Genomic DNA, 15,003 nt, shown 5'->3' on the forward strand with positions numbered 1-15,003 from the left:
TCACAGCGGGACACACATCTGCAATGTTTCTCTCAGTTCCACTGGTTGTGTGTCTCCCAGAACGTTCATCAATATCAACATTTTTTTGGTCATCTTCGTGACGTCTTGTGTGCGGCTCATACACTTCCTGCAACTTTGTATAGGCCTCTGAGCAGGTATCGCCATGACAACTTTCTCTGTCATGGTCAATGCGACAATCACATGCTACACGCCTTCCTTCCAAGCACTGTTGTAAACAGCGGAGGTGAGCTAGAATGTTAAAATTTAGTGTGCATGCACAGCAAAGTTCAAGGTCAATCTGTGCCAAGCAGCTTCACTCTGCATGCTTTAGCTTCGTTACTATGGTAACAATCCGAATACTTATTGATCAGGCCTCGTGTATATATATATATATATATATATATATATATATATATATATATATATGTATCACATACATCTATGTACATCTATGTAAATCTAATGTATCTCATGTCTATGACTATATCTATATAAGTATGTCTCTCTATCTAGGTATCTACCCATATATTTATGTATTGTTGCACTGTTATTTACATTTATATTTCATATTTATATGTATTTATGTACACGCACACAACATACACATATGTATGTCTTTATGTCTCATCATCATAATAATTTAATGTACATTTTCTATGCTGGCATGGGTTAAATGGTTTGACAGAATCTGGCAAGCTGCAGGGCTGTGCCAAGTTCCAGTGTCAGCTTTGGTATATTTTCTACAGCTCCTAAAACCAACAATCTTACAATCTGTACTGGGTGCTTTTTTTGTGCTACCAGCACTAGTGATGTTGCCAAGTAACTTCTAAAACAGAAAAGGGAAATTTCCTCATGACTAAGAGGAGTGGGGCTAGATTTAAGAAAGAAATATTAGTGTTTGACACCCCTATGGTAACTTGGATTAATATTAAAGAATGTACTTCTGCTCATCTAAAAAAAGGTGTAGATGTCTCCAATTTGGCATTTAGATACACTCCAGTCTGCTTCTTTTGCTGCTATTACTGTAAAACTGTATTTCTTAAACAGTTTCCATTTGATATTGTAGTCTACAACCTTCTTCAACTGCTGTATATGCTTGGCCAGTGTAGTGATTTATGCATGTTGTAACTCTGGTTTTGAGTTCTACCTCATATACAATGGTGTCTTTGTTACAGAGACTATTGAGCAAACTAGTGATGATATTCCCACAAGAATAACTAATTTAAGAACTAGGATGGGCTTATGCAAAAGGATACTTCTCATGTTAGCTTTGGATTGGAAAAACTTTACATGTGTGTCTATTGAATAGCTTTCTGCACTTGTGTATGTGAGGAAAATATTTATCAACTAACTTAAGGAAGGCTTACCTATGGTAGGTTTAATATTTAGAGAGAAAGTGAGTGTAAAGCAAAAAACTTCGTGGTACTGTTGTCTTTTAGGTGAGTTTAGGCTGAATGTGTAAGTGATCTCCTTCAGTTTATATATATATATTGTTCATGCATCATTATGCATAGCTGGATGGTTTTGTATTTGAATTGCCAGAATAGTTTCTTGTTTTACTGTTAGATATTATTTCCAGTATCAAAATCTAAAAATGTAAAGCTGGCTATATTCAGTTCATCAATTGGCATGGTTTTAAAACATCAACTCTTGGATCAATAATTCAGCTCAAATCTGGAGCTTAACTCAATTTCCAAAATGTCAAGTGTTGGGAGTAACATTTCCTCTTAGATAAATAGCTAGTCTAATTCTGCTTTCTTACCCAAAGATAGGGTTCAGCACCAACAATTAAAAATTGCAAGTAATCAACTGTAGCATTACATTCAATTAGTTCAATGCACTAAAACTGTCAAACCTGTCAATTTTGTTAACCTGATATTTATTTGAATATAAAGGGTGAGACACAAAGCTAAGCTCAGTGGAATTTGAACTATAGAAAGTTAGATTCCAAACAAGTCAGCAAATACTGACAGTAATTTTTTATCCTTCAAAAAAACAAAAAAAAAAGAAGACAAAAAACCTAAAAGCTTTTTTCTGTGCTAGAAGAAATCAAATTAATGCATACACACAAAAAAAAAAAAATAATAAATAAATAAAAGAAACAAGAAGGCAATTTTGCTTCTACTGAAAATAGATTTTGCTTTAAAAAATATTTATTTGATATCTTATAATATCACTGCCTATTGTAGCATAAATGAATTATTTAAATCTAAAATAGAAAAGAAAAAAGTATCTTTTTAAGTGTGAAAACATTTAAAAAATGACTTACGCTAAACCAATGACTACGAAATCCAACCAATTCCAGGCATCTCTGAGGTATGTGAAGGGTTCTAAGATAAATCCTCGGGCAAACAATTTTATTAATGCCTCACATGTGTAGATTCCGGTAAATACATATCTAGAAAAATTCAACAAAAGAATATATGTTTATTTTGTTAAAGAATAAGAGATTTCAGAATATTAGAGAAATGAAATTCCAATGATTAGAGTCAATGATTTTTATAATGAAAGTAGAAGAAAACCAATTTCTGCTTGTGTTTCAGGCAAAGCAGATATAATATACACTCTTAATATCTCTTTATAATTGCATTGTTTTTATCTTTTCTAAAAATTTCAGTTCGTAGTAGTGGATAATATTTCAATAACAGAAAAAATTCAGAAACAGTTTTGGAAGGATTTGATATGGAAATTGTGAACCATTCAACTGCTATGTGAAACTTTAGTTGACACCTTTATTTCCAGTTGCTTTTTATTTACTCTACGGGGAAAAAAAAAGAGAAAAAAAAAAACTAGTGCTTCAGCTTAAATATTTTGTTATTATATGACATAAGATTACACATTGTCATATGAACATTCAATTTGTTCAGACACATTTTTGCTTCTTTTCTTAGAAGACATATTTTTATTGTTTGGCACCTTTACTACCTCAAATCCCTTAATCTATTTCTAATTAAACAGAATGGGACATGTGAACATAATTTGTAAATATAGTTGAGAATTCAGTAAGAGATCTGGATTGAGGGATAAAAATAGGATGAGAGATAAAACAATAATGCTAAGGCTCTTTTCCTCTCATATAACTGTCAATTTCTTGGGCTCCAAGTGGCTAACTGTTTTCCTTATTCTTTAAGCTTGCTCTATGTAAATGAGTGACTATAGAAAAGGATGAACATTAAAATTATCAAGTTAGGATACTGGTTTCACAAACTAAGGCAATAATTTGGTACTTATCATTTAATAAATACTCTTATTGTAAACACATTGTAACCCATGATAATGCATATTCCTATGAGGCATACTTAAATCACTGGCCAAGTGTTTTCAGTTTTTCCTTATATGCATTATACTATTTTTATACATAATTATATTATTATGATTTTTACTGCAATGTTAATAGTTAAGTAATTAATAGAAAAAAGTACTTCTAGTAAGAAAATTGATTTCATGGCTGTATCAAAATTGTTGAAAATATCATGACCAGTTACAATTAAGTGTTACAATGAATATCTAGGCATAAGAATGAAGAATATTGTTTAACATAGTTAAAAAATAGAGAACAATTAAAACTCCCTTTGGTCATGAATGACCATGGGATTGCATCTAAAAAGTTCCCCTCTGAGGCACAAGTCAGGGTAAGGTTGTTTATAGAAGACCAGCAGTCACCCATGCATATCAGCATCTCCTCTCCACACCAATGATGTTATCCAGTGATGTTACAACTCATTTCTACAACTGAGTGAACTGGAGCAACATGAAATAAAGTGTCTTGCTCAGAAAAAACTAATACAGTAACAACATTTTTTTTTATTGAGCACTATCTTATCCATATTATTACAAGTGTGGTGATAATTAAATGAAATAATTCATATATGTACATGTATGATATTTTTTTATATATTTGACATTTTTTTCAAATATTTGATATTTTTAAAATCAAATATTTGATACTTTTTTGCACAATGTGAGAATAATTAAATGGAAATATTAGTATTCCTAAATAATTCTCAGCCTATGAATTGAACCTGAGTTATTTTAATGTATGATAAACAGACATCTGTGTGTGTGTGTGTGTGTGTGTGTGTGTGTGTGTGTGTGTGTGCATGTACATATGTATGTACATATGTACATATGTACATACGTACATACATACATACATACATACATACATACAGACACACATACATACAATAGTTAGTCATGCTAGGTGGTAAAGAGATATAAAAGCTTTTTGTAATGGTTTCCAGGTGTTCCCCAATGACCTAAAACTAACAAAATCAATCAATAGTCATTGAGAAAATTGAAAAGAAATATAAACATGAATATCTGTTATTATATTGTACATTAGTGTCTTATATATAAAATCTGGCTGTATTCATTTCTGTCTTAATAGGCAATATAAACTCAAATGCAATGAATTTATTTTAGAGTGTATATGGTAGACAGCTGCATGTTTTAGCTGCATGTTTTAGACATCAACCATCAACAATTATTGTGATCTAATTAAGTTTTCAAAGCATTTATATAAGGCATTTAATGTGGATGATTTCCCTGAGTTATTTCCCTCAGTTACTATGTTATTGTGTCACACCTGTGTATACCTGTCTTTGTATATGAATATATTTATTTCTCTGTCTATATTGATTTCAAAGATATGTGAATGACTGCTTCACTGAGGAGATTTAATAACTAAAACATATCCAGAGTTGTCACTTTGTTAAAGATTAGAGTATCCTTTTATTTACCACATTATCTAATTCCAATTCTAATATTTTGGGAACCTGGTGCATCAACTCATTTCAAATGTCCTTTTTCTTTTTGATGTAGGGTTGTTGCCCTTGCTTTTGTTTAGTTTCAGCATTGTTCTACGATGTTTGTCTCTCCTTGATTGATTTAAGTTATGCTGCTCACTGCATTTGGTATATTAGCACTTCATTAGTTATTTTTGCTTCTATTTTGTATTAAGATTAGTACACATGCAAAATAATGTGGATTAACTGGATTTAGAAGATTTGATACCTTTTCACTTAAGTGTTTATGAAAACGTCAAGTAAAGACATGAATATAATAAAATCTTTCTATTTCACATCTATAAACCTGAAGTGTTATACTTAAGTAAAACATTATTTGCCAAGTTCTTGAATGATCATGATTATCATAATGGCAGAGTTGATTAGATTTCAGTGAATAATAAAACCTGAATAATATTCTTAAACACCTTTTACACCTCAGCATTCAGACTGTTCTGTCAAATGTAATGCTTATTTATTCACATTCATCATCATAATTTAACACCTGTTGTCCATGCTGGCATGGGTTGGACAGTTTGACCGGGGTTGGCATGCTGGAAGGCTGCACCAGACTCCAGTCTGATATGGCATAAATTTCTATGGATGGATGCCCTTCCTAGCACCAACCACTTCAAGAGTGTAATGGGTACTTTTTACGTGCCACTAGTACAGATGCCATTTGTGTGACACCGGTATCTGCCACAACCGTGATTTTGCTCAGCTTGATGGGTCTTTTTCTCGAGCATGACATAATGCCAAAGGTTTCGGTCAGTGCCTCCATGAGGTCCAATACTCAAAAGGAACTCAGCCACTTTTTCTCTATGAGGCCCAATGCTCAAAAGGTGTTTTTTACGTTCCACTGGCACATTGTTTTGAATTAATCATGCATAATCTTGTAGCTTCAAGACTTTGATGATGTGATAGCTTATTTCTAAAATGACATTGCAGGGTAAGTTTCAGAGGCTAGATCTAGTCATTCTGAACATAAAACAGGTAGATATGGGCTGGTTTAAACGCTAAAGGGTTAAAATATTGTGAAAAGTGTTTACAGATAGATTGTTGATTGCCAATGGTTTCAAGTTATAGCAATTACTGAGACTTCAAGAAACCTATCTGAAAATTTGATATTAACCTTCTATAAAATATTCAATGATGCTTAAAAAGAAATATTAAACTTTTTAAAGAAATTACTAAAAATTACTTACTCCGCTGTGGGTAGAGGATTATCCTTCATTGTCATGAATACACAGTTGCAAACGATGGTCAAGATGACCACAAGGCTGAAAAGTGTATGGATGCTAAGGAAGTCAATAACAAAGAATCTTACATAAAATTAAATCAAAATTAATAATAAATAACAACCAGAACAACTTCAACATTAACCCCAGTACTATTATCAGTATATTCATTCTGCCTTTCATAACCTTCTACTATAACTGATCAACTAAGTGCCATTTATATATTGAGATTGCCTTGAATTTATCCCATCTGTCAAACAAATTAGTTTATTTCCTGCTAAAAGAAATAATGATAATCCATGCACCAATCAACAAATGTACAGACATGCAAAATTCTAATGTTTGCTCATTCCTTTCAATTTAAATTGCTATAGACTCATCATAACTTGATCACTCCAGACTTACTCAGCAACATATTACATCAGTAAGTAGTATATACTGATTACATATGGAGATTGAGAAAGTTTTGAACAATCAAGCTATGACTAGAGTTGAACAAAATTAATTCTGTACTTGTATACATTTGAAGATCCTTCGAAATTTTACAGACTTCTACAATCATTGCTTCTATTTTTACTACAATGCCAAATTATAGCACTGACAAGAGAACTTATTTCTAGAGTGGAAAGGGAATCTCTTTGTCCTGAATAAAAAAACTCTTGAAAAAAGTTTTCAGTCATAGCTCTCTGAGCTTATCTTTACTCTGATTATGATTTAACTTTTCATATTCATTCATTTATCATTTGTCCATACAACCATATAATATTCATTTTCTCTCCAAAGCAATATCCTTTTCATAAACATTTTATTCTGCTATAAACATTTAAATTTTCCAATTTCACAATCCTTTCAAACTTTTACTGGCTATAACACTAACAAGACAATAACTTAGTTTTAGAATAGATAGTGAATCTCTATGTCCTGAACAAAATCTCTTGAAATAAATTTTCAGTTTAATTGCTGAAATCATTAGATTTTAAGTTAACTAACTGATACACCATTTCTTTTTCACACATGTTACTTGTTTCTGGGCAATAAGGTAATTATCTAAACAATCACTTTTCATTGAATCAAACTGTAGATAATACTATGTTTCCTGCCCAATAGCTGCACTACCTTAACTGTTCATCTTCTGTGATACATGGAACTAAATTTTAATCACCAAAATAAATCATACAAAAAAAAGATTATATACAAAAGTGCAAGAAATCAAAGTCATTTTGAAAAGGATATGGATGGACCAATATACAAATAGCAAGTCGTCTTAATGGGTTAAATGGACTCAACAGAAAAATGGCTTTCGTTGCGGAAAATCTGAAGATTGTTTTATCTCTTGCTATTACACAAAAGCACTGTAACATAAAGAAATAAAATGATACAAATGAATTTTTTCATCATTAAAATGCATTCTAGTGCAACAAGTAAATACAATTTTGATACATTTTTCACGATGACAAATCCCCCCCTCCCACAAACACACACCAAGACACTGACAGGTGAAAAGTGAAAATTGGAGGAAAATGTCTCTTTTCTTTTAGTTTCTGAATAATAAATCCTTTAATAAAATCAAGTAGTGGGGATGAAATAAAATTTGATATTCATAGAAACTTGATATATTTTTAAGCTATTATTTTACTAGATGCTTTTATATTGAAAAAGAAAAATAGAAAAGATACACTGTATCTTTAGTTGCTATAAGAGGCAACTAAAAAGGTTGCTGACAGATAGAGAAACCTGGCTGTAAAACATTGCATTAAAGAGGGAGCCATGTTGAATATGATTAGACTGACATAGAGCTTGCAAGGTAAACCCTTCTTTGACAAGGAAAATTATTTTTGTTGTTATCAGGGTTGTGTACTTTTAAAAGATTTTGAAATTTGATTTGTTTCCTTCTATGGTTTTGTCAGAAAATTTAAAAGGAAAGGTGTTTATGGCTATTACCTATGATATATTGAGTGATACATGAGTTATAATTAAATTATATGAATAATTAAGTGATGTTTCTATTGCACTGTAGGGTACAAAACAAATATAAACAAATACATTTTTGCTATCTGAAGCTTTTTTTTTTTTACTACCACAGAGAAATAGTAATGCTTGGAGGAAATGTGCTAGTTGGTGATAGTTCTATTAGGTTGTTCCGAAAATAATGGCTGATTTCAGAAACATAACTTTATTTTGGAAAAATTAACAATAGAAATGTTTTGATTAGCCAAAGTATGAGCCGTGAGCATCTATGCATCTCTGCCATCAATCAACAAGATTATTTATGCATCGTTGATAAAAACTTATTGGATTTGATGCTAAGAAATCTTTGAAAGCTGATGTCACCTCTGGTTTGGACCTGAAAGTTTTATCACTTAAAAACGTGTTTAAAGGCTTAAAAAAATGGTAGTCAGTGGGTGAAAGATAAGGAGAATATGGAGGATGTGGTAAAGTCTCATATCCCAAGTCTGTGAGTTCCTGCAGTGTCATTCTTGCAACATGTGACTTTGCATTATCATGGAGCAGAATTGGGCTATGCTGATTCACCAATGCAGGTCTCATTTTTCACAAGTGAGCATGCATTTCAGTGAGTTGATTGCAGTAAACCTCTGCTGTAATGCTCTGATTGGCTTCCAGAAAGCTGTAATGAACAACACCAATTGCAGACCACCAGACAGTCACCATAATCTTTTACTGATGCAACTTTGGCTTTGGAAAATGTTTGGGGGACTCATCATGATCAAGCCATTGACCTGATCATTTATAGTTATCATAAAGGATCCACTTTGCATCACAAGTGGCTATTTGGTCAAGAAAAAGATCATTGGTGTTTCGCAGAAAGAGCATTGAGCACACTTCAAAATGCTGAACTTTTTGATTTTCATTGAGCTCATGCTGTACCCATTTATCAAGCTTTTTCACCTTACCAATCTTCTGCAGATTGTGTGAAACTGTTGCAATACTGACACCAAGTGCCTGAGACATTTCTTTGACACTTTGACGTGGGTTTTGTTCAACAATTGCTTTTCAATTGTTCATTGTCAAGACTGCCTGACTGTCTTCTTTCTTCTTGATCTTCAACGCACTCATCACCACAACAGAATTTCTGAAACCACCTTCGTACTGTGTGATCACTTGTGGACCCTCTCCCTATGCTCTGTTGAAATTGGCAGCAGTTTGGGAGGCATTGTGCCCAAGCTTGAACTCATGCAAGAAAAGTAAGCAAAGGTCCTTTTTTGTCATGTTCATAATTAAGGGTGCCTATGCTTCAAGAATGTTTTCTGTCTGAAATAAGTAGAAAATTATTAAAGAGCATACATCAATTATTAGGTATGTCAAAATTCACCTAAAATATTATTAAAATACTATGATAAAATTGCATTTCAAAACACAACACTTAGAGTGGCCATTATATTTGGAACAACCTAATAGTAGGATGTGTTAAGTTTAAGCAAAGACATTTTTGAAGAATTGGCAGAAAACATATAATCATTCTCTGGAGAAGCAGTTGTAAGTCAGTTAACAATGTCAATAGTCGAAATCCTTACATTAGTCTCCAATTTATTTGTGTCAGTTTTCTAAAACTTGAATTTTCTTAAATGAATTTTCTTAGGTGTAATTAATAATTTGAAAATGTACAGTAGTGGTTTCCAAAGTAGGCAATATTTTCTCACCTTCCTTGAGGGCAGGGAGTATAGTGGAAAGATCCAAAGAGTCATGAGGAAAAAGGGACCAATATAGTCAATCTCTTATGTAATGACACAGTCATTTATTATATTTAAGTGTTATCTAATACTTCATGAATGCACATATATTGATATTATATTCAGAGTGGTTAAGTACCACTTTTTGAGTGATAATATCCTAACAAGCAGCGTAAAATCTTGAGTCCTGTACAGATAATAAAATCTCTCGACCTCCTACACATTAGATTATTGATATATTAATCAATAATGCTGTATATAGATATGCCTGAGACTTCAGGATCCTTTTTACTTTTGCTAAAAATACGAGACTGGGCAATCAACCCATTCCTGGATATCAAGAATGAGGAAACAGGAATGGTAGAGGAAGAATTGATTTCACTCTAAAATGACACTAAAATAAGGCCAAAATATGAAAAAGATTAAAAAAAATTACATTATAATGATTATCAGTTACAAAAATACATTTCTCTCTGCGATCTGCATTATTGAACAAAGTCAAGATGTATTTTATTGTTTTCCTAACATCATATTTAGTGGATGTAGTAGAACAAGGCTTCAGTGCATTGTCCCAGTTTCTTTCCAAACAAAGAGACTAAAAATTACTGAATGTGAGGACCTAAGACTTTTCTCAGTACATTCCTGATTGATGTTGAGAAGTTGATACACCTGCATTAAGCATTGCCATCCCATTAAAACTGTGAAGGCAATGTAGTCACATGTGAAATGTAAATTTACTTGCTCATATTGGTTTCAAATTTTGGCACAAGGCCAGCAATTTTGAGGGAGGGGGTATATCAATTACACTGACCCAGTATTCAACTGGTATTTATTTTATTGACCCCCAAAAAGATGATAGGTAAATTTGACCTCAGTGGAATTTGAACTCAGAACCTAAAGATGGATGAAATGCTGCTAGGCATTTTGCCTGCCATGCTGATAATTCAGCCAGCTCACCACCTTAAATTTACTTGTCATACTGTTGACTAAATCAATTTATTGGATTAAGTTTTAATTTGTAAAATACATAAGTTTGTTTACAGTGATAGATTAGCTATTGTAAATCTGCAGTAGACTAAATACTGATACCAAGAAAGAAGTGTGTTTGTTGTATGTGAGTGCATAGGATGGGGTGTTAGGGATGTGGCTTGTGAGCAAAGAAGGGCAGCAACTGGAAAAAGTCTAAGAACCATTGATCAACAGTAACTATTTCAGCTTGATCTTAATCCCAAAATATGAATGTGCAGCATTCACATTCCTGTCCCATAGATTGTTAATTCTTGTAATAACATTTATTTTATTCTTTCAGTATCTAAAATTATCATATCTTATACTTTAGGGATACTGGTCATAATTTAAGAACTCTTTCTTTTTGGAATATGTTTGATAGACTTGAATCTTTTACTCTTTCCCTTTGATCATAAAATATACTTCTAAAATTTTAAGATTTTCACCCATTTTTATATTAATTTCTAAAATAAATTTATTCCATCTCCCCTTACTGTTACAAAATAAATTTTCATTGACAGAAGAACAATTTTAAAATATATTTTTATAAAAAAAGAAAGCTTTCAAAATCCCATCATCACATTATCATATATCACATTTGTTTAGGCTTTAAAGAAATCAAACTTGTTCTTAATTCTGGAGCCATTCCTAATTAGTTGAGTTAATAAACAATTCTTAAAATAGTAATTTCATTATGATAAAATGGTTGATACAACTTAAATATTATCATATCTCCAATAAGAGATGAGCAATAATGTAAAATTTGGCATAAAGAATTAGCAAGTATAGACAAAAGTCTTAATTAAAATATTTGACAAAAGTGTTATGGCTGTTATTGTTAGTCTGGCTATAAGAATAAGTGTACTAGTATCAAGCTACAAAGAAAAAAAAAGAAAAGAAAAAAGCAAGAGCACTGCATAAACAAACCTATTTATTGTTTATTGATTTGTATAAATTGGAAAACAGTTTTAAATGCTGGGATTTGCTCAATAACTAACAATCATACACTAAATAAACTTCTGTGGGTTTTCTTTCCTTATATAGTTAAGCGACAAATTCTGTCTTTGGGAAAACAACTTATACAACCAAAAGATATCTACTAACATTTATAGAAATTAGAATTCGTAAATTATTTCAATCAAATTATTTTGACTTGCACATTATTCAGAATCAATTAAAAATTTATAGGAAAAAGTTATGTTTAACAAACCTTCATATTATGATAGTACTCATCAAGATCTTCCAGTGGCCGACCCTGAAACTTTCCAGGCACCTCCCCAATAGAAGGGGGAAGGCCTTTACCAGCTTCAAACTTAGGATTCGGCTTCAGTTCCATTACATTTTCTTCTTCATCAGAATCTGCGTCCTCTGCTTGAGCACGCCTCTCGGCAATCCGGCGTTCGATGTCAAACAAGGTTTCCCTTGTGAACAGCCGGAAATACCCGGAACTACGAGTATCTGCTTCAGCTTCCACATCTCTGTCCGTTTCCATGGCTTTTATCACTACTCTCCTTCTTAGCTAGCACCAACCACACTGATTCTAAAAAATGATCCAGTGTAGCATCCTTTGAGGAAATACTGAAAAGAAAGCAAAAAACATATGTGATATTTGCTTCTTTTTAAAAGAATTTTAGCATTTATCAACAATAATAATAGTTTCTAACATGGGCGAAAAAACAACATTTTGGGATAGGTATAGTTGATTACATTGAACACAGTACTTTACCAGTACTTATTTATTGGCTTTGAAAAATAAGAGACATAATTAACTCACAACATAAAAAGATAACTAAATACAGTAAAGAATTTTGCCACATAATCTACTGATTCTGCCATCCACCCAAATTCTAAAACATGAATAACAATGAGCTAACTAGGAAGCTTCAATGTAGTTACTTGGCCTGCTAGAAATCACACTTTACCATCTGAAAAAAAGGAAGGACCCTTTGAATAAGCTAGTCCTAGGTACACTACCTGAAAGGAAGAGGGATGGTTACAGTTGGAACACCTTTGATCATGCACCTGTTTGTTTAGGGCTCATCCAGAGCTAAACAATGACACCAGTAATAATAACTTTGAGCTTTTATATAACTCTTATCATCATCATCATCATCAACATCATTTAACGTCCGTGTTCCATGCTGGCATGGCTTGGACGGTTTGACTGGGGACTGGCAAGCCAGTAGGCTGCACCAGGCTCCGATTTGATCTGGCAAGGTTTCTACAGCTGGATGCCCTTCCTAATGCCAACCACTCCAAGAGTGTAGTGGGTGCTGTTTATGTGCCACTGGCATGGGAACCAGTCAGATGGCACTGGCATCAATCACTTTTGGATGGTGCTTTTTACATGCCAACAGCACAGGAGCCAATTGGGATGGAGGGTGGTTGGCATCAACCATGTTTTTATGTGGCACTGGCATTGGGCACAACTACAATTTCCATTTTGATTTTGATCTTGATTTGATTTTGATTAATCAAAATCAACTCTGCCAGTAACAATTATAATAATTGGTTCTACTAAAGGCACAAAGCCTGAATTTGAGACAGTTGTCAGCTGATACTTGATTGGTATTTTATTTTATCAATCTCAAAAGGATGAAAGGCAAAGAGTTGGTCTCTTTGAACTCAGAATGTAAAGAAGCAAAAGAAATACTGCAAAGTGTTTTGTCAAAATACTCTAATGAGTCTTTCTTTAAAACATTTTAATATATTATGGTTGAAATAACTAATCACTTGAAACAGCACAATATTTGAACCAGTCAAAATATTACACATGTAGAAAATAAAGGATGTACATAGATAACAATAAAGTTAGATACAATAATATCCTTTTATATTGTCACCAGAAATAGACCCCTCAATATCTAAGTGGCACTAGAATTCAAATAGGTTAAACCAGCATGTATTCTTTCAAAGGTCAAGAAATAAGAGGTGGCACACAAAAGAAAGCGGAATTTTGCAATATTATTTTATTCATTTAGTTTTACATGTTTACACTTTTATCGCCTTCAAAGTATTCTCCGTTTGAAGCAATGCATCGGTCCAGGAGCGTCTTCCACTATTCGAAGCAGTACTGAAACTCTTGCAAAGTGATGCCTTTTAAAGCTTCTGTTGTTTTTTTTCCGACAAATATCAAGGAGTGATGTTTGTAGAGGCCACAGCCCATGGAGAACTAGCCCATAGATTTAGGAAAGCTCTAAGGGAGACCAAACTCAACATTAAGATTGTTGAAAAGCCAGGGAACTCCATCAAATCACAACTATGTAGGATGTACCTTGTTGAGAATACCATATGTACGAATGATAACTGCATGGTATGTAGGATTAACTCTGGCATTAATTGCAGAACTAGAAATGCAGTCTACATCATAAGATGCATAGGTGCTTGTAAAGACATGAACATGACATACATAGGAGAGACATCTAGGATCATTGTGGAAAAAACTAAATGAACATTTGAGACAATATGACGACAAAAAACAGTCCTCCATATGCCAAGGACCAACATGGAGGCAATCTGGGTCAACTTGGCACCTGCATTTTATCCAAGCACCCAAAAGGACCTAACACTCAGAGGAAATGAAACATCCCCATAAATGAAATATCCCCAGTACTAAATAGGAAATGTATGTAGTAGGTAATCATACCCCCCATACCCTCAGTTTACATTTATATACAGGTAGAATAGTTAGTGGGCTGTTATATAGATGTGTGTGTGTGTGTGTCTGTGTGTGTGTGTGTGCATACATATACGTATATGTATATGCACATGTATGTAGGCAAATGGATATGAATGCAAACAGATAGATATAAAGATGGATAGGTACATAGGTAATATGAACAGACAAGCACACATACACATGCAAATGAAGACTGAAACACCTGACCATATACACACACACTTCACTTTACACAAGGATACATATGGAGACACACATCCATACATACATAGTACATAGTCACAAAAACCCATACACGGACACACTCAGACATGCACACACAAGGAGACAGAGGTACACACACACACATGCAAACACACACACACAAAACACACAAACACATGAATATGCAGAATACATGCATGTAAATGTACACACATACATATATACATACGTACACACACACACATACACGCATACTTTCACTTACATGCATACATACATACATACATACATACATGTGTATGCACACACACACACTGACCCACACACATGTGCACAAACAAACAAAAAGAACGCAGCTTAGATAATGGACAGAGTCAATGACTATTGAAAAGGTTGCA

General features: G+C 33.1%; 1 protein-coding gene across 7 annotated transcripts in view; it reads right to left on the reverse strand.

The window, feature by feature from the left end:
• The window catches only part of LOC106869495 (sodium channel protein para), a 383,297-nt gene that overhangs the window by 133,273 nt on the left and 235,021 nt on the right, over positions 1-15,003 (reverse strand). For all 7 annotated transcript variants that reach the window (XM_052971776.1, XM_052971771.1, XM_052971772.1 and 4 more), the window contains 4 exons: positions 11,933-12,300; positions 7,258-7,377; positions 5,993-6,075; positions 2,270-2,398 (listed from right to left, as the gene is read on the reverse strand). In XM_052971776.1, coding sequence (XP_052827736.1) covers positions 2,270-2,398; positions 5,993-6,075; positions 7,258-7,377; positions 11,933-12,214 — 614 coding nt within the window. In that variant the 5' untranslated portion in view covers positions 12,215-12,300. The remainder of the gene's footprint in view (positions 1-2,269; positions 2,399-5,992; positions 6,076-7,257; positions 7,378-11,932; positions 12,301-15,003) is intronic.

This window comes from Octopus bimaculoides, chromosome 11, assembly GCF_001194135.2.
Source record: "Octopus bimaculoides isolate UCB-OBI-ISO-001 chromosome 11, ASM119413v2, whole genome shotgun sequence".
In the NCBI taxonomy this organism is placed as follows: Eukaryota; Metazoa; Mollusca; class Cephalopoda; order Octopoda; family Octopodidae; genus Octopus; species Octopus bimaculoides.